The sequence below is a fragment of the Chrysemys picta genome, chromosome 2 (assembly GCF_011386835.1).
Source record: "Chrysemys picta bellii isolate R12L10 chromosome 2, ASM1138683v2, whole genome shotgun sequence".
NCBI lineage: Eukaryota > Metazoa > Chordata > Testudines > Emydidae > Chrysemys > Chrysemys picta.
In genome coordinates, this window is record NC_088792.1 from 220,879,808 (window position 1) to 220,898,259 (window position 18,452).

At 39.5% G+C, this 18,452-nt stretch overlaps 1 protein-coding gene across 1 annotated transcript in view; it reads right to left on the minus strand.

Moving 5' to 3' along the window:
* Positions 1-18,452, minus strand: part of PXDNL (peroxidasin like) — a 306,963-nt gene that overhangs the window by 25,906 nt on the left and 262,605 nt on the right. Inside the window, exons 19-20 of the mRNA XM_005279926.4 lie at positions 16,094-16,302; positions 1,884-2,004 (exon numbers count right to left, since the gene is read on the minus strand). Of these exons, the coding sequence (XP_005279983.2) occupies positions 1,884-2,004; positions 16,094-16,302 (330 nt within the window). The remainder of the gene's footprint in view (positions 1-1,883; positions 2,005-16,093; positions 16,303-18,452) is intronic.

Consider the following 18,452-nt stretch of genomic DNA (forward strand, 5'->3'; position numbering starts at 1 on the left):
CAGGATTTGAAGCTCACAGCCTCAAGCAGGAGGGCCATGAAACCCCTGAAATCAAGGGTTAAGGGACAAAAGGGTTTTTGGGGGAAGCCAGGCAGTGTTTAATAAATTACAGCTCAAGAGAGGGGGATTCTTATTTTATGGACCCTGGGTGTAAATAAGTTATTTTTGAAGCCTCAGAGGAAAACTGAGGCAGGGTGCCAGGCCAAACGCAGGGCACCTTGTACTGGAACCTGGTGACAGTCACATTATTTGAACTAGTGTGAAATACAAACAACAAGAGGGAATTAAGATGACCAAAGGAAGGAAATTTAGGATGAAGAGCTTTACAGAGAGAATTGAGAGTGGAAGCAGTAAAGGATGAAGGCACACTTAACTGCTGGAGGTGCTGTCTCCTAGAAGAGATGTAAAACTGAGATTCTGACCATTTATGGTCATAAAAGAGCCACTGACACTTTTTGCAAAAGTAGGGCTGATAGTCCCAGTATCCTGAATATTTACATTATGCTTATGTTGAAATTATTCCCGAAGTTTCTATTTTAAAATCAGTATTATTTCTTTATTTTAACCATATATTTACAAAACACTAAACTCGACAAATGAACATTACCTACATAAATGCAAACCCAAACATTTAGTTCTTTCACCATCAGCCTCCATCCCTCTATATTCAGTCAGGCATAAATTATTGTCCTGATCATTAAAGTCCACCCATTGAGAAACAAAAGTATGGATTAAAGAAGAAAAAAATAGCATTTCAAACACTACAAGGCAATCTCAGCGCAAGTAATCATAATTCCTCTAAACCAATAATGAATTAACTCACAAAAGGTAGTGTGTTATATCAGCTACAGACAAAATCAAGGAAAATATATTTTCCCAAACCACAAAAAATCATGATATATCAAAAACACCCCTTTCCTTAGCATCTTCCATTGGGTATTATAGTAATCAGAATGAGTCTCTTGAGGTTTGAAATTTCCACAGTGACAATGTTTAGTAGCCCTTAAATGACAGTGTAGTACAAAATAGCTAGTAAAACACCCATGCTTATGAATGAAAACTCATAGCCATTGTCATTGGTAAAAACTCAACATCATTCGAATCAGCAAACCCCTAACATCTTTCAAAGTAACATTTTTCATGATCTGATTCCCATATGATTTCACTTTGATTTTGCAAATTTCTAAATATTTTCTTTTAATATTGTTTTTCATTAGCAGGAATGATTATTTTAAACTCTTGAGTGTAATTCATCTGGTTTAAGCATGTTCCTTTCCAGGTTTATCTAGCACAAAAAAAGTTCTCTCCTAATGGACACTAAATAATACAACAACAACAAAACAACATAGCTAGCTCCTATACAATGCTCTTCATCAGTAGCTTCCAAAGCACTTTAAAGATGGTGGGACATTAAACAAGTTTAATAGCCAGGTCACTTCTTAGCTTCTATCAATACTTATAAACACCACATTTTACTGTTTGCTGCTAATTGAATGAAAGGGAATTTTAACACTTATATTAAAATCAACTAACCTTTGCTATGTTCAAATCAATTTTGTGAGCCACCTAAAGTAATTAGACTATTTTAAAATGTAAAAATGGCTTAATAATGATAGTAATAATCAAAAGTCAGCAACAGCGTTAGATTGGAATATCAGCATCTAAGGTCCATCGTAATTCACCTCAAGTGGAAAATGACAGACAAATTGTATTCAGATATAAAGAAAACTAAAACATTCAAAAGATCTCTTTTTCTCACACACAATTTCTGCATATAAAAGATTAATAAACAAAGAGCTTTTGAAGACTAAGTAGTAACCAAAATCTTTCAGGTACATACTTTTCATGCTCATCCTGAAGGTGGCTAGTTCATAAACACATACCTGCTTCTTGTACTGGTCTCCTCGCCCCTTTTGTGCTGCTCTTTGGGATAACTGTATTCAGCAGTCCGTTTGCTCCTAAAGTGGTGAGACAGAGCCCCAAACTGTCCCCTTGTCCTACAGTCTGTGAACACAATAATTCATACTAGTATTATTTCTGAAATAAGATTTTCACAGAAAAAATGCACAAAAGTTGTAGTATCAAGTTGCTTTTGTGTGACTTATATAAGCTTCAATCCAGCAAAACACTTAAGCACATGCTTAATTTAAAGCATGGGCTTAAGTTCCATTTAAATCAATGGGTTTTAAACCTGTGCCTAAAATTAAACGTAAGTTTAAGCACTTTGCTGAATAAGGGCCAGACGCATTTCTATTTTATTCACCTACTTTTATTGTTACTTTTAATCTTCAACAGTGGAAAAAACAGATGGGCGAAACTATTCCAAAATTCATTCTTAAAGACTACTCGTATCAAGATATGCTATTGCTATATGCAACATACAGTATTTTGGGGGGGGGAGAGGACTTATTTATTGATTTTTTTTCATAAGAAGACATTACAATTACATTGTTTTGACTTGTAAAGGTATGTATCTTACGACAGAATTAACAGTATTAAGCAACGTATAGCATATTATTGCATCATTCACATTTCTCTCTCTTTTTCAAAATTATTTAATCACAACATGAATACGGTGCATGTTACACACACACACACACACACACACACACACACACACACACACCATTCACAGTAATTATTTTGGGGAAGCTGAGTGCTTTCTTGATGTGTTTAGCAAGATGAAAGCCTTTTCTGCATCTATAATTAGAATATAGCCCTCTTTTTTAGCACTCTTTGAATGCAGTACCACATATTGGATTTTTCTTATGTTATTTAAGGGGCTTCTATCTTTTATAAAGGAAGTTTGGCTCTGGTACCCTAATTTAAACATTATTGTCTCTAATATGGATGTTAGTAAGATTTTGATTAAAATACTATCTATATTTATTAATAAGATAGCTAACACAGCTCAGAGATTGCAAGACCAGAAGGGACCACTGTGCTCATCTAGTCATAGAACGTCCCCAAAATAATTCCTAGTGCATATTTTTGGAAAAACATCCAGCCTTGATTTATTTAATGTACAATATATACAGTGGTCTTCTACTCGTGCATGTATGCTATAACATTATCAATGGCTAAGTCTACACTTAAACCACTACAGAGACACAGCTGCAGCTGTGCTGCTGTAGCTAGCACTTCAGCGTAGACACTCACTACAGCGTTGGGAGGGATTCTCCCATGGCTGTAGTTCATCTACCTCCCCCAGGGGTGGTAGCTAGGTCAACAGAAGAATTCTTGTATCTTGAATTCATCCATCGACCTAGCGCTGTTTACACCAGGGGCAAGGTTGGCATAGCTACATCTCTCAGGCATGTGGATGTTTCACACCCCCGAGAGATGTATGCTGATATCAGTTTTCAGTCCAGCCCTAAAACCATATCACAGAAAAGAAGAACATTCCATAGAAAGGTGCTAATTGCTTACATTTTTCAGGTGGCAACATTACAGAGGCTAAAATCAATATCAACTAATTTGATTATTCAGATTGCTCAGTTTGTACATTTAATTATCTCATTGATTTTTGTGATTTTTTCTCACTAATAATTACATACTGTGTGTATAATAGAAATGGAATATGTGCATGTGTTTGAAGCTACTGATCGATAAGTAACTTAGGATCTTTTTCTAGCCTTCAAAATACAGGCCATAAGAAGCAAATGGTTTGTAAGAAGCCCAAGATTATCTGGATCAGCTCTGTTTGAGTTGGCTGACAAACCAAACCTTAACATTGAGGAGCTGGCAGACAAAGGCTAAAATTTTCAAATGGACCTGTAAAATTGTGACTGCTACTTTGCTAGTATAACTATTATACTATTATAATAATCTAACAGAAATATTAGATGCAGACCAATGCCCGGGGGGAGGGGTGGGGGAACACATGTATGAGCACAAGATGTGCAGGTGCAATTTTAGAAATCTCATTGAAAATTTGGCCTATAATACCTGTTTAAGAATCTATGAATTGCAACAGTCATCACCACATTGAAATGTCAACTCAGAAGATCCTAAATTCTGAAGTCTTTCCCTAGACCGTAGGCACCGTAGCAGGGGATTTTACTGTAGCATACAGATCTGTCGCATCTTACATTGGGGTTACGTTCCACAGTCAGCGCATAAAGCGAAAATCGCGTATACTCAAAATTACATTGAGTGTAATGGCGGGCAGAATCGCCCGCGCTATAGGTACAGTATTAAAATTGTTATTTTTCTCTTTTTTTTTTTTTTTTGCCGGCCACGTAAAGCTGAAATTGCGCACGTTAAATGCGTGTAAGATGTGACAGACCTGTATTTCCTTGTGCTGCTAACCCTTTCCTACTGCCTAAACTTGAAGAAATGACAATGATAATTACCCATAATTCTTCCTTTAAAAAAATAAAAGTACAAACAGAACTAAAGCTTTTAACTGCAGACTTCAACTCATGCTATTCTGAGGTCACAACACATTGTTTTTCATGTTTTAATCAAAGAGCCAATCAAAATATATATTATAAATATAATATAAAAGATGAAGACATGGTTTAGAAAACAGAAGGATAAAACATATAAAGGAAAGCCTTGAAAACCAAGGAGAAAAGAATTTTTAATAAGAACTGTGATGCTCCCCAGAGGTGAGGGGCACCTCACCATTACCTGCCTTTAGCATGAAACAGCTTTGTTTGTGCCTGCCGTAGTTCAGCTCCCTGAAACCAACACAAGCACTGCCTTCCAGGTCTCCGCAGACCTTCCTCTCTGTAAGGAAGAACTCTGTGTGTAGCTGTAAAGCTTCTCTCTCTCTCTCTCTCTCTCACCAACAGAAGCTGGTCCAATAAAAAATATTACTTCACCCACCTTCTCTGTCTAGGCTAGTGAGAGATACACACAAACCTCTGTCTGCTCCTTGAAGTGTTCCCCTGAGGTGCCCAGCCCTTAACCACTGGACACACTGAGAAATTACCAAGTTAGCTGTCCTCAAGGGAGCAGTATTGACATAGCTTGATTGGTACTACGCAGGATCAGCTCTTTATAACATTGAAATATATTTCTAGTGAGACACTGATATTATCAAAGATTAAGATTTAAAAGATACTGAATAAGGATAATGGAAACAGAAGTGGTTACATATGAAACAAAAAGCATAACACACTTCTTAGAGTCTAAACTTAAGCTTTAACAGGCTAAAATCCTTGTCTAAAGTAATTTCTCACCTAAAGCAATCTCCCAGCATCACCAACCAACAAGATTGGGATCTAACTCTCATGAACACAAAAAGTGCTGTACTTTTTGTTTTCTCGGTGAAGGTTCACAAAGTGTCCTTTTGCTTCTCCTTAGATTTCCCAGAACTCATTGTTTTGCGCTCCACCCCCCAGTCAGGATGACCACCTGTGGTTTAGGCTCCAGTGACTTGTCTCTTGTTGACACTATATGCAAAACAGGCTTCCATTGTGTTATCTTATATGCTTAATTTACATATTAACCTAGACAGACAGGTGAATCTACATCGCTGTCTGGCAAAACATGTTTGACAACCCAGCCTCACAGACTGGGACACAGACTCAGTTCATATACATAATTCCTTAAATATGATCAGTAAGTACATCTCACATCAATCGTGAGGGCTCAGTATGGCATATGCTTTTTATTATTAGACATTTCACACAACCCTTTCTGAATAAATCCTAAGAAAGCAGCATGTTATGTGTAATGAATTTTTCAGGTCTGATAGGAGTTGCTGTTACAGAACAATGAACCCTTAATCAGCTGGCATTAAGAGGTTCTCAGAGTCACAGGAACTTCATATGAAAATTTTTGTTTCATGAAGATGTTCCTGTAAAGGGCAAAATGTCACATCCAAAAATGTTTTCATGTAGTCAAAATCTGAGAAAATAGACGTGGCGCCATCAAAAGGGACTCTGAATTTAGCTGGCTGTATAGATGTAAATGCACCCTCCTCTGTACCTTATCTTTGGAGAATCAGATAATTTTATCTGTTTGAATGACTTCAATTATGTTTACGTTAATGACTCTCAAATATACCTCTCCTTTCTACACCTGTCTCATCTGACAATTAAAATCGTAGTCTGTCTTGTTTAATAGCCCACTTAAACTCAACATGGCCAAAGCTGAGGTTTTGATTTTCCCCCTAGAAGCACCTTCTTTCTCCCCTCACTATCAATATCACTGTGGCATCACAACCAGCCACCCAGGTATGTAATCTGGGTAACATTACTTATGTGGTCCTTTCCCTAAACCACCAAATCTTTCATGCAGGGCCTCCTTGTCTTACATCTTGTCTGGCACTGAAGATTCCAGCCTGCTGTAAATTTTTTCATAAATTCATTCACAATGCTGCTGCTAATCTCATTTTCCGAACTTTGACCAAATCTTTCCATCACTCAGCTGACATACCCTTCTGCAGTGGATCAACTGTAATTTCTTGTCTTCACCTTTTAGGCCAGTCACAATTTATTCCTGTCCAATCTAGCCGCTCTATAAGCTTGTTGCAACAGCAACTGCCTCCTTTGCTCCAGCAACGTACCCAGGACTAGATTTTCTGTTCTGCCAGGTTCATTAAGTACCATGGCAGGAAATATTCAGAGGGGGAATATTCATGCACATAAGTTAAAGCTGCACTGGGCACCTTTAACTTGTTCTGGTCTGGACCATGGAGAATCAGGGAGCATTGATCGGGTTTCAGATCCTCTCTCACTGGTCAGGCAGAGTGGAGAATCAAGCCTCCAGCCAGGGGTGAAAGTAACTTAAATGACTTACCAGTACGCAGGGTAGCTGGGGTCCTGGGCAAGGTTGTGGGGATGAGTGGCTGTGGGTCTTGGGTGGAAGCAGAGGGTCTCGTGCAGAAGGGGTGGAGCTGGGGCCAAAATCCCCCAGCCAGCCCTTCAGCGCTGCCCAGCCCGCACTGCCTGGGGCTTTGGTGGATATTTAAAGGGCCCGGGGCTCTGGTCGCAGCAGTGGCAGCGGTGGCTGGGAGCCCCAGGCCCTTTAAGTCGCTGTCAGAGCCCTGGGTAACAGTGCAGGGGCCGGGAGCCTGGGCCATTTTAAATCTGTCCCTTTTGCCCCCCTCCTCTCCTCCCACCCGGTCATCAGCAGCCCTGCTGGTATGGTCAGCTGTGTATCGGTGGCCACCTTCTTATCGGTACGCCATACCGGACAGGACCGGCTTACTTTCATCTCTGCCTCCAGCCCTTATCACACACCACTCAACTTTGTCCTAAGACATCTCTGGCCTTATTCCCAGATCACCCATAACCAGGGGAGAAAGAATGATTTTGTTGGAGTTATCTGCCACATTATTCACTCTCAAACCCCTCTTTAAACTTCACCTCTGCCAGGATGCCTCCAAGACAGCACCAGCCAAGGCTGGCTGAGCGAAAGGCAAGTCATGACTAACGCTCATTTTGATAAGGCATTCTGGTCTTCTCATCTCATCCTCCACTTCATTCCCGCCCTCCCAAACCCCTTTACTTGATTTGCATACTTGTTGTGTCATCTTGTAATCCAGACTGTAAACTCTTTGTGGCGGGAGCTTTTTTATTACACATTTGTAAAACACTGTTGTGATAATTGGGCTTACAAATTTACTTTAATTGTGAGCTCAACTGTAAAAAGTATGTGAAGATGTCACTATAACTTAGAATAACATATGTTGATGGGGAAAAGTATGAAAGGGGGAAAGAACAACAAATTAATCCCAACATAAAGGGCCTGTTGAGATGGTTTGAGGACTATGTTGAAATCATGCTTGGTAAAAACAGAAGATATGGAACCAGAAATTAATGAACCAAAATTGGTGTTTCGGATATTAGGTCTAACTGGTGCACAAAATAATGAGGGAAGGACTTTTCCACCCATCACTCCCTGTTTGGGTCCTTAAAGAATGAGACTTTGGGTAGGAAATATGAACAACAGACAGAGGCTACTGGAGGGAACTTCACCACCCTGGCTTCCACACCCACCATTTCCTGGGACCTCGGATCTTTGTCACCCTGATCCTGAAAGATGTCCCAACCACATCAGTCCAGAAAGAGGGACCTAAATATCATCACCCCGCCAGCTCCAGATGAATCCCAAACACCACCTGCAACTACTCCTCCAGCCCATCTCAACTAGTTTCTTCTCTTTTATCCAAAAGAATAGTTTAATCATCATCTTTCATACCATCTGAAACACTGTCAAACAAGAGGGTTTTTCCTTCTAAAACTCTCTCTGGTTAAAGGGAAAGGGAACAAGAAATGTTAAAATGAAAGCCTTACTTCACACTTCAAATGCTTTAACTATTTTTCTTTCTTTTCTATATCTTTAATAAAAGGTAACAAGGATTTTAATCCTGTTTTTGCCATAGCAGGCTGAGGTCTCCATATACCAAAAACCAAACCTAGTTTAACACTGTTTAATGTATGACAGTGACTGGGCTATATTAACATTTGGCACATTTATTCCTTCTAAATTAATACAACAGCACCTAGCACAATAGGACTAGGTCCTGATCCCTGATTGGGGCTCTTATATGCTACTGTAACAACAGTAATAATTGTACAAAATTGTGTGAAGTTAGCCATTGAGTCCTGGTCTGACTGGAGCCTCGACCATTTTGCAAGCACAAATCACTGTGGGTGTAATTTATATTAATTAGACTTCTAACTACCAGATTTGAGATGTAATTAGGTAGTTAAACATTTAAATGACATTATTTACTCCCACAGTTCTTTTTGCCTATAATATTGATCATTCGAAGATCATTCTAAAAAATCAGGCTACTGACGTCTCAACGCATTCTTGTTTTATTTGGATAGCAAGTGCCAAGTCAGGAAATGTATGTATTTGGCGATTCTGAAACAAAACTCATTTTTTTTCTTACTGAATTATGAACCCTCTTCCTGTACTGAAAGGGAGTGAAAGTTACAGTTAAAGTATAGATTTTGTTGATACATGACGGACTGGAAGAAGAAACCAATATCTAAAAAAATCCTTCAGCCATACACAATAATTCATTTTCTGATGAGGTTTCAGTTAATCCTTACATTTTTTTCAACTGATTCTATATCATCAGTTATTGTTACTTGTTAAGTATTGATAAGATGTTTCATCTTTAAATCAAGAGCTCTGATCTTTCAGGATTTGGTTTTCTGGCATCTTGACCTTTCTTGATAGGAAGATATTTTCTTTGATAAGATGATTTTCCTGGATGGTTGTATGACATTATCTGATTAAAATATGACCACGTAGAGCATTGTTGCTACCACTGTTATATAATTGGAACAAATCTTGTACAAAGTATGTCAAGTAAGGTGTCTATGGAAAGATATTGCTGAATATGATTTTGCTATTGTATGCATGTATCATTTTCATATTTGAAGATATGAGCATTGGCTCTATACCCGTATTTCAAATGTTTGCTTCTGTGTAGCAATACCCACCAGGTATTTATCCAGCACATTTTGAAGGAACTAATCAAGTGAATGGCCCATTAAAGAACATTTAACTCACAATGGAAGATGCCCATCTACAATTAATGGATTTTTCTGCTGTGACTAAGCGAAATCATGCATAGACGTGTGACTTGCCCATGTGACTCCAAACACCATTTTGATATCTGTAATTTTCCATTAGTTGTGCTGAGGGCTTTGTTTGAAATAATGGATTTCCCTCTGTGACGGGTTGGATCACAGAAACCCCCTTGGGAACTGCCACCCGATGTGCAAAGACTACCCCTGCTTCTGTTTTCCCTGCCAGCTCAGGACTCCAGCACCCTGTCTTGCTGAGCCAGACACTCCTGTTTGGCTCCAGACACAGATCCAGGGTCTGAATCACTTGTCCCAAAGCTGCAAGTTTACCTGAAAACAGCTCACAGTAGAGTGCTTGTCTTTAGCACTCAGATGCCCAACTCCCAGTGGGGTCTAAACCCAGATAAATCCGTTTTACCCTGCATAAAGCTTATGCAGGGCAAACTCAAATTGTTCGCCCTCTATAACACTGATAGAGAGATATGCACAGTTGTTTGCTCCCCCAGGTATTAATACATACTCTGAGTGAATTACTAAATAGAAAGTGATTTTATTAAATACAGACAGTAGGATTTAAGTGGTTCAAAGTAGTAACAGACAGAACAAAGTAAGTCACCAAGCAAAATAAAATAAAATGCGCAAATCTATGTCTAATCAAACTGAATACAGATAATCTCACCCTCAGAGATGCTTCAGTAAGTTTTTTCTCAGACTGGACACCTTCCAGGCCTGGGCACAATCCTTTCCCCTGGTACAGCTCTTGTTGCAGCTCAGGTGGTAGCTAGGGGATTCTTCATGATGGCTCCTCCCCCTCTCTGTTCTCTTCCACCCCTTTATATATCTTTTGCATAAGGCGGGAACTCTTTGTCTCTCTGGTTTTCCACCCCCCCCTCACTGGAAAAGCACCAGGTTAAAGATGGATTCCAGTTCAGGTGACATGATCACATGTCACTGCAAGACTTCATTACTCACTTGCCAGCACACACATATACAGGAAGACTCACAGGTAAATACAGCCATCTGCAGACAATGGGAGTCATCAAGATTCCAAACCATCATTAATGGCCCACACTTTACACAATTACAATAGGCCCTCAGAGTTACATTTTATATTTCTAGTTTTAGATACAAGAGTGGTACATTTATACAAATCAGATGATCATACTCAGTAGATTATAAGCTTTGTAATGATACCTTACAAGAGACCTTTTGCATGAGGCATATCCCAGTTACGTTACATTCACTTATTACCGTATTTTCTCTAAAACTATCTCAGTTACATTATATTGACTTATTATCAAGTTTTTATAAAACCATATAGACTGCACAACGTCACACCCTCCACATGGCAGAAGCTATAAAAGGCCTCAAGTATCAGGGGGTAGCCGTGTTAGTCTGTATCTACAAAAACAACAAGGAGTCTGGTGGCACCTTAAAGACTAACAGATTTATTTGGGCATAAGCTTTCGTGAGTAAAAACCTCACTTCTTCGGATGCATAGAGTGAAAGTGCTTTCACTCTATGCATCCGAAGAAGTGAGGTTTTTACTCACGAAAGCTTATGCCCAAATAAATCTGTTAGTCTTTAAGGTGCCACCAGACTCCTTGTTGTTTTTATAAAAGGCCTGGAAATATCTCCATTTTGCCTCTTTCCTGCTCAGACCTCTGAACTATGAACTTACACTAATGGGAGCATTCTAACCAAGGGACTGAGGATCTTCCAATAATTTGGAAGCAACCAGAGACTTGACTTAAGCCAGCAGTTTATTCTATCACTGCTACAAGCCTGATACAATAAATGCAAAGTTTTGGGATGTATTTGGTTCTTTTAACCAATTTTAACTCTTACCTTTCTCTCTCTCTTTTTATAAATAAACGTTTAGATTTTAGATACTAAAGGATTGGCAACAGCGTGATTATTGGGTAAGATCTGAGTTGTATATTGACCTGGGTGTGTGGATGGTTCTTTAGGATCAGAAGAGCCTTTTATTTGATGAAACTGATTTTAAAGAACCACTCATCTTTAAGTCTAATGTTTTTCATGGTGATACAAGGACCGGAATGCCTAAGACAACTGCTTCTCTGACTTCTTGTTAGCCAGTGTGATGAAACAGAAGTTTACTTTTGTTGCTGGTTTGGTATATCTTATGGGAGAATAACCACCAGTTTTGGAGGGTGTCTGCACCCCTAATTCTCAGCAGTTTGTTTTAAATTTGATATTCTTAGTGGTAACCCATGAAGGCATGGTTACAGGTTGCCATAATGGATTCCACTTTACTTAAATGAACTCCGTGGTGTCCATCTTAGTCTCCAAGTGGAAAACTGATGCTAAAATTGTTTCCAAGGAAAACCGTTACGTATTTGTTTCCATAATGTAAAGCTTTTTCAGAATGGTAGTTAACCTACACTTACTACAGATTGTTCTCACAGTGGCTGGACCACACAGAGCCACTACTTCCTGAGCTGAAAGACTCACATCTGTTAGCCAATGACTGTAGCAAACTCAAACTTCTGTGTGAGCCACCCACTAGAAGGGGACAGAAAGCCAGACTGAGTGAACACATGTTACAGTAGGAGGGCAGAAGTAGCAATATGTAGCTGCTACGGTCAACCCCCGCTTCCCTGGCTATTTATACTGAAGCTCAAAGCCAAAAAGTTGTCTGAGCATGTTGGTGTTGGAGATATTTATCAGGGAAATAATGTTGTGGGGCTAACAATGGTCCCAAATAAAATTAGAAAGGCAAAGAGCAAAGGTAAGACTTCAGTAAATGAACAAAACTCAATAGGTAAACTATCAAAGTCCACACATGTACAAAGTCAACAAAACCAAACATGCATGTATAATGTCTGCGCTGATGCACTGCATTTGGTCATTTATGTTTTAGATCAATCATCATAAACTGAGTTGAAGTGAAACTCCACAGCCCAGTCTCCTTAAACTTCGAGAGACTTTGTTACTGGTTCCTATAATCTCTAAAAAGGGCCAAACCAAATATCTGAATATCTTCAAATTTTGAGAAAGTTTGGATCCAGATGACAATTTTGCCATTGGCTTCACTGGGAATTGGATAAAGTCCCAAATTATTCCATTACCCTGTTATAGCCCTTGCTAGATAACATCAAATGCTAAGCCTAGGGTATGATGAGAAGGAATAGGTACATTGGATAAGGAAGAAGCTTCATACTCTGGGAACAACTGTAATCATATGTAAGAATCTCTATGATAAAATTGTATTCAGTTTCCCATAGGACACAATTGTGGTGCAGTAGACACTGGCCTGAACACAAGGCAATGCAGAGCCACAACACTCCTCCAGGCAGAAAAAAAATCACAGTCTAATGTGCTAAGAATTCTCAAGCTGCACCAGTTCTCTCCAAGGGCAACCTACGCGCTCTGGCCCCATTCTTCACCTCTGTTGAGACACTGTGCAACTCTGGGTGCGTGCGTGCAGGGTGGGGGTAGTAAAGATGTTCCTTGCAGGGACATGACGCTGCATGCTGTGCAAGAGCCAGTCACAATTTGGCCGTCAGTCAGTAGATAAGCATTTCTGCATGGGCCCTGGGGTATTTATTTGATTCAGCCACCTCCAATAATTGAAACTGCTCTTCCTCATCATCTTTCTGCCTGGTGCAATTAAAATCCACAATCATGCTACATCTGTTTAGAGAAATTATCATCTCCGGTGCATCCTAGAAATAAAAGAGCACTCCTGGTACAGAAGGTCTACATGCTGTATTGATGTGAGTGACACACTAAGCCATGTTGCCAGTTGATTAAATAAATCCTTCTTCAAATACAAACAGTTGCAGGAAGAACTGACAGATGTATATTTTCTTCTGGGACTTATGAAACCATCTGGCTTTGTGATTTCCAGATGGAAGTTTCACAGCGAGTTCTCACTTTGAGGTTTTAAGGTATTCCATAGATCTGTATTTCCTTTTCCAGATTTGTGAGCTAAAGTATCCCCAGCATTGAAAATTATTGCTGACTAATGAAAATTGAATTTATTAGATAGTAAGATGTGTATTAGATTACCAAAACATTCCCTTAATAAATTCATTCTATTAAAAGCTGTTGCATGATTAACGAAAAGAAGCCCTTCAAAGCAGCGTGGAGAACATCAGACTTCAACAGCTTACAGCAAACTATAATGAGACAATTAAGCCATAAAATTGTTTTCAGTCCTGCTTTTGAATTTAGTTGCTATATTTAACTTTATGCCATAAGGCAATCTCTCAAAGTTGCCTTTCTGCTGTTTCAGAACAACTTGCTTGAAACCCTTATTGTAAAGCCGGACAAGGACAAATATACTAGTACTAAGGACACTGAAAAGCTTTAAAAACCCAAGTTATAATATAAGAAATGATAGAAGCTCAAACAGAGATACATAACATCAAACAAAACAGACAAAACAAGACATGTATTTTGACAAAATAAGAGGTTAAAAACTCTGGGGAGCATACCCGTTCCCAACTCAAACAGTTAAAAAAAAAAAAAAAAAGGTTTCTCTCATCTTTACACTTGTATCAGGGCCTCTGCTCTCCAGACTCTGGACCACTCCACAGAGCCTTCCATTAGGTTTTTCATAACCCCTGATATTCCTCATCTCTGAGAGACCAGGCTCCCTCTTAAAGCCCCACCCTTGGAGTATCATCATGGGATGCCTGGTTACCTGATCCATGAGCCCGAGCCCAAGGGAGATGGATAACTAGATGCAGGTGAGGCTAAGTCAACTCCCCCTAAATGGCCTGCCCACTATATTACAGTGACCTTTGCACTCCATGGTCTTGGGGTCAGATGGGGGCTCTTTTGGTCACTGATGTAAATTAGAGCAGCCCATGGCTTAACTGGACAGTATATGCCCCCAGAGGAGCCATTTAATTGGTCCAGGATTGTAGTGAACTCTGTCCATAGCCTCCCACCCCAGACCATCCCCTATGCTGGGGGACTAGAAGCAACAGGTGTAGAGCCATTTAGGGCACTTGTATGTTACCTGGATCTATCCTTATGCAATGGGCTCCTTAGCTGGCAGCTTAAGCCAGTTTGTGCCCCATTTGCTCTGCCTTGTAATGTAGCGAAGCCACCATTTAAAAAAAATCACATGAGAGTCTCCCACTCTCCCACTAAGGATTGGGTTCCTTCATTTATTGTAAAACCAGAACACTGTACTCAGCTTGCGTAAGCAAGCCCCACACACTGGAAATCTCTGGGAATGGAGGGAAAAGAATCCGTCTCCCACACCATGGATATGAGAATCCCTCCCCCACTCCATGGACAGAACCACAGATCCACTAGCTCCAACCCAGCTTCTTTCATGCCTCAAAACCACCTGAGCGGAGACCCCTGAATGGTTCTGCTGGATCAGGCCTCTTCTAGGCTGCAGAGAACAGGGCAGGACTTGGCCCACATTTACCAGTGCACTGAGCATACTATTTGCTTTGTGAAGTTCATGACTCCCTCCAGATACTATTGCATTGAGGAAGACATGAGCTCCACAGGCAACAGAGTTCCTCTCTCTTCCCATTTCCCTACAGAACTTTTGAGCACAAGTGCTCTTGGTGGTCCTCAATTGTCACTGCTTTTTACTGCCCTTTGGAGCTTAAGAACTATTCACAGGGATCCTTTCTTCTGCCCTGCATAGATTTTATAAAGCATCATCCAGCCTAATAGACCTTAAACAGTTCCCTGTCAAGCCCTGATAACTTTATCAAGTGAGCTTTCACTGTACCAATCGGTATGTCTACTGAGTAACCTCATATTCAGAGTAATGACCTGTAACTCAAAAACAGCTTGACTAATGTTATTTTTGCTTAGCAGAAAAACACAGTAGAGAGTCATCCTGCAACGAAATCCATTGTAACAAACCAGTACTAGCTAGAACATGCAAACCTGCGACTAGAACTGGGTCTTTTATCTCCAAAGATTATAGCTTCAATCACCTGAGCTAGGGGAAAAAGATTTTTCTAGTCTCTCTAAACTGCCATCAATGGACAAATTGCTCATACAATATGATACACACCGTAACCATTACAGTTAGTCACAGTATTTTAATAATTAATAACTTTGCTTAATTATAAGCAATTTTCTTCAAATATAACCAATGCATCTGTTCTCAAGAAGATTTAACTATGTGGATGGTTTGAAGATGTAGCAACAAGTCATTTTTGCTAACAGGACACACAAATTAGATACAAGTCAAAACTTCAAATCAAAATACTTAATGACCTGTAAGTCAGAATCAGTTTGACCAATTTCCCACAAACTTAGTATGAGAATTCTTCTTAATCTTCAGAGTAATTGTTAGCCATTAATTAGTATTAGTAGTGGTCAACAGTGTCTTTTCAGGAGAAAAAAGTTGGAGTTATTTCTATGCATGAATAGTTTAATTTTACTGTGTACAATAATCTCTGTATCCAAACTGAAATCATTCTTTCAAAAATTGTTTTCTTTTCTTCTTTTCATTGAAGAGCCGGCCACTATAAATACTGTAAGAACAACAAAACTGAAAAACACAGTTTTGGCAAATAAAAATGATCTGAGAGTTAATATTAGTAGTAGTTTTTCCATCTGCTACTCTGTTTATTACTGACCTTCACAGCAGTCCTGCCACAATCTCAAATCAATCTTTGGTATCTCACTGCAGCTCATGTATCCCTGAGGGTAGTCTGCCTTTAAGAAGACATCAGGCTGGACCTGCTGGATGTTGTCCCCATTGTCACAGAGTACACGTGCCAAAGAGGCCTGCTTCAGCTGAGTGAGTTGTGCCATTGTAAACACTCCAGGATTTTCATACCAAAACCTAGTCAGCAGGCAAAAAGATACGACATCAGGGATCTGCTGCCTCAGAATTAACAGCATGTCAAACAGTGATAATGGGCAAAGATAAGAGCAGACAGAGAATGCACCATATGGAAGGGATCACATTTGTTCTCCAATTAAATTTACTTTAATGGCTTTCATGTTTTATCAAATTCTTAAATGTTATGATCTTGAACTGTTACCTGGGGTATGTCTACAACACTGCAAATGGAATTGTGACTGCAGCATGCATAGACATACTGAGCTAGCTTTGATCTGACTAGCTTAAATAACAATAGCAGTGAGGCCCTGGCCACACAGGCAGCAGCACAGGCTGTACAACTCCACCTGGGACCCAGGGTATGTACTCAACTGGCTAGCCAGTGCTGCTGCAGCAGCTTCACTGCTACTGTTATTCCAGCTAACTAGATGAAAGCTAGCTCAGGTATGTCTACATATGCAGCAGTGTAGATGTAGACTGCAGTGTAGATGTACCCAGAGTAGAGAGATTGGGCATACATGATGATGAAGCATGTTACCAAACTGGAGTTCCCAGCATTTCCTGTATCATAAATAAATGTTTCAAATTGTGCAGCATTCTGACATTCAGCGTTCAAATGTCAGCATTCTGATATTTTATATAACGGAAAATATCAACATACCAAAAAAACCCCGACCAAACAGCAGCATATAAGTGACAAGAATCATGCCTGCCCCAAATCAGTCTCATGATAGGATCTCATATCCCATTCTACCTCTGCATCTCCTCATATGTTTGCTAATTTCAGGCTTCAATCTGAGAAGGGCTGAGCTGAGATCTGGTTGAAATTTTTTCAGTCTTCTTAGCATATGCGCGACATGCCTCATGTGGCACATGACCAGGATTCTTTACTGAATTTGGTCCACTACTTTTTCCGGTTAAGAGAGCTTTTAAATAGCTTTTTAGAAATATTTTTTCATGTAAAACTATCGATCTCGTTTGAAACATTTGTTTTTTGTGAAAAATGCCATGCTATTATTTTTTTCTAAAACTTATTAAAAACATGTTTAAAATAGAAAGCCCTATTGAAATGGTTAATGACATTTATCATTTACTAATACCCAGCACACAAACTATTTCAATAATATTTGTAAAAAAAAAAGTTTGTTTTAATTGTGAATATTTTCAAATAAATGGAAAAATGGATCCATTCCAAATCCTTAGAAATGAAAAAAAGTATGAATCATATTGCAAAACAAAGACAAAGCCCTTATATTATAAGCTCTTTATGACAGGGACAGTGTGTTTTAACATGTTAGTAAATCACCATGCACTTCACAGTACTGTGCTATTTAAATAAATAAGTAAATAATAGCTTTTAAAATGCTAAATGCATATGTTTCACTACTCTCCTCTCTTGAGATGAGACAGATTTGCTTAGCTCTTCTAGGTCTAACTCCTTATTTAAAAAAAATAATTATTTTAAATTTTTGTTTTTAAAAATATCACATTTTATTGTACTGCAGAGAAGTCATGGAAACAACAAAGGGTTTATTCCCGATCTGAACTGGAGGATATACACTAGTACTGGAGTGTTCCACAAATGAGATAAATACTGCTCTCAACCCTCCCCCATCTCGCTAGGGAAGTTTGGTTGGACCAGCAGTGGAATGGGTCTGGTGAGTACTTGTGCACAGCCATGCTGGAGCACTTCCCCTCCATGCACACTCCTGGTGCCTCAGAGTGCATGTAGGGAATGTGCCTTCAGGGAAGGGGAAAGTGTTCACCTCCTCCCTCTGCTTCCCATTGGCTTGCTCAGGGTGTGTATGGGGTAGCTGATTGGCTCTCTTGGGCGTCAGCGACCTTCCGTACTTCAAACCCTGCTGGGGCAGACAGGGTAGAAGTTTGCATTCCTTGCAGCATCATGGATGCCCGTTTTTAGTTTATAGGAATAAGAATAGGAATTGAGTATTAGAAAACAATCTGGAAACGTCTAGTGGGTGCTGTGCAGACAAAAGGCTGGAAGGGCCAGCTTCCAGAGGAAAACAGTACAAGACCCAGGATATGGCTGGTGTACCTACTAGCCTATAGGGAAGGAGATACCGTAAGTGTTCAGGGATTGAGGTATCCTTTGGAGAATCATAATTCCTCCTCATGGGTGGGAATGGCAA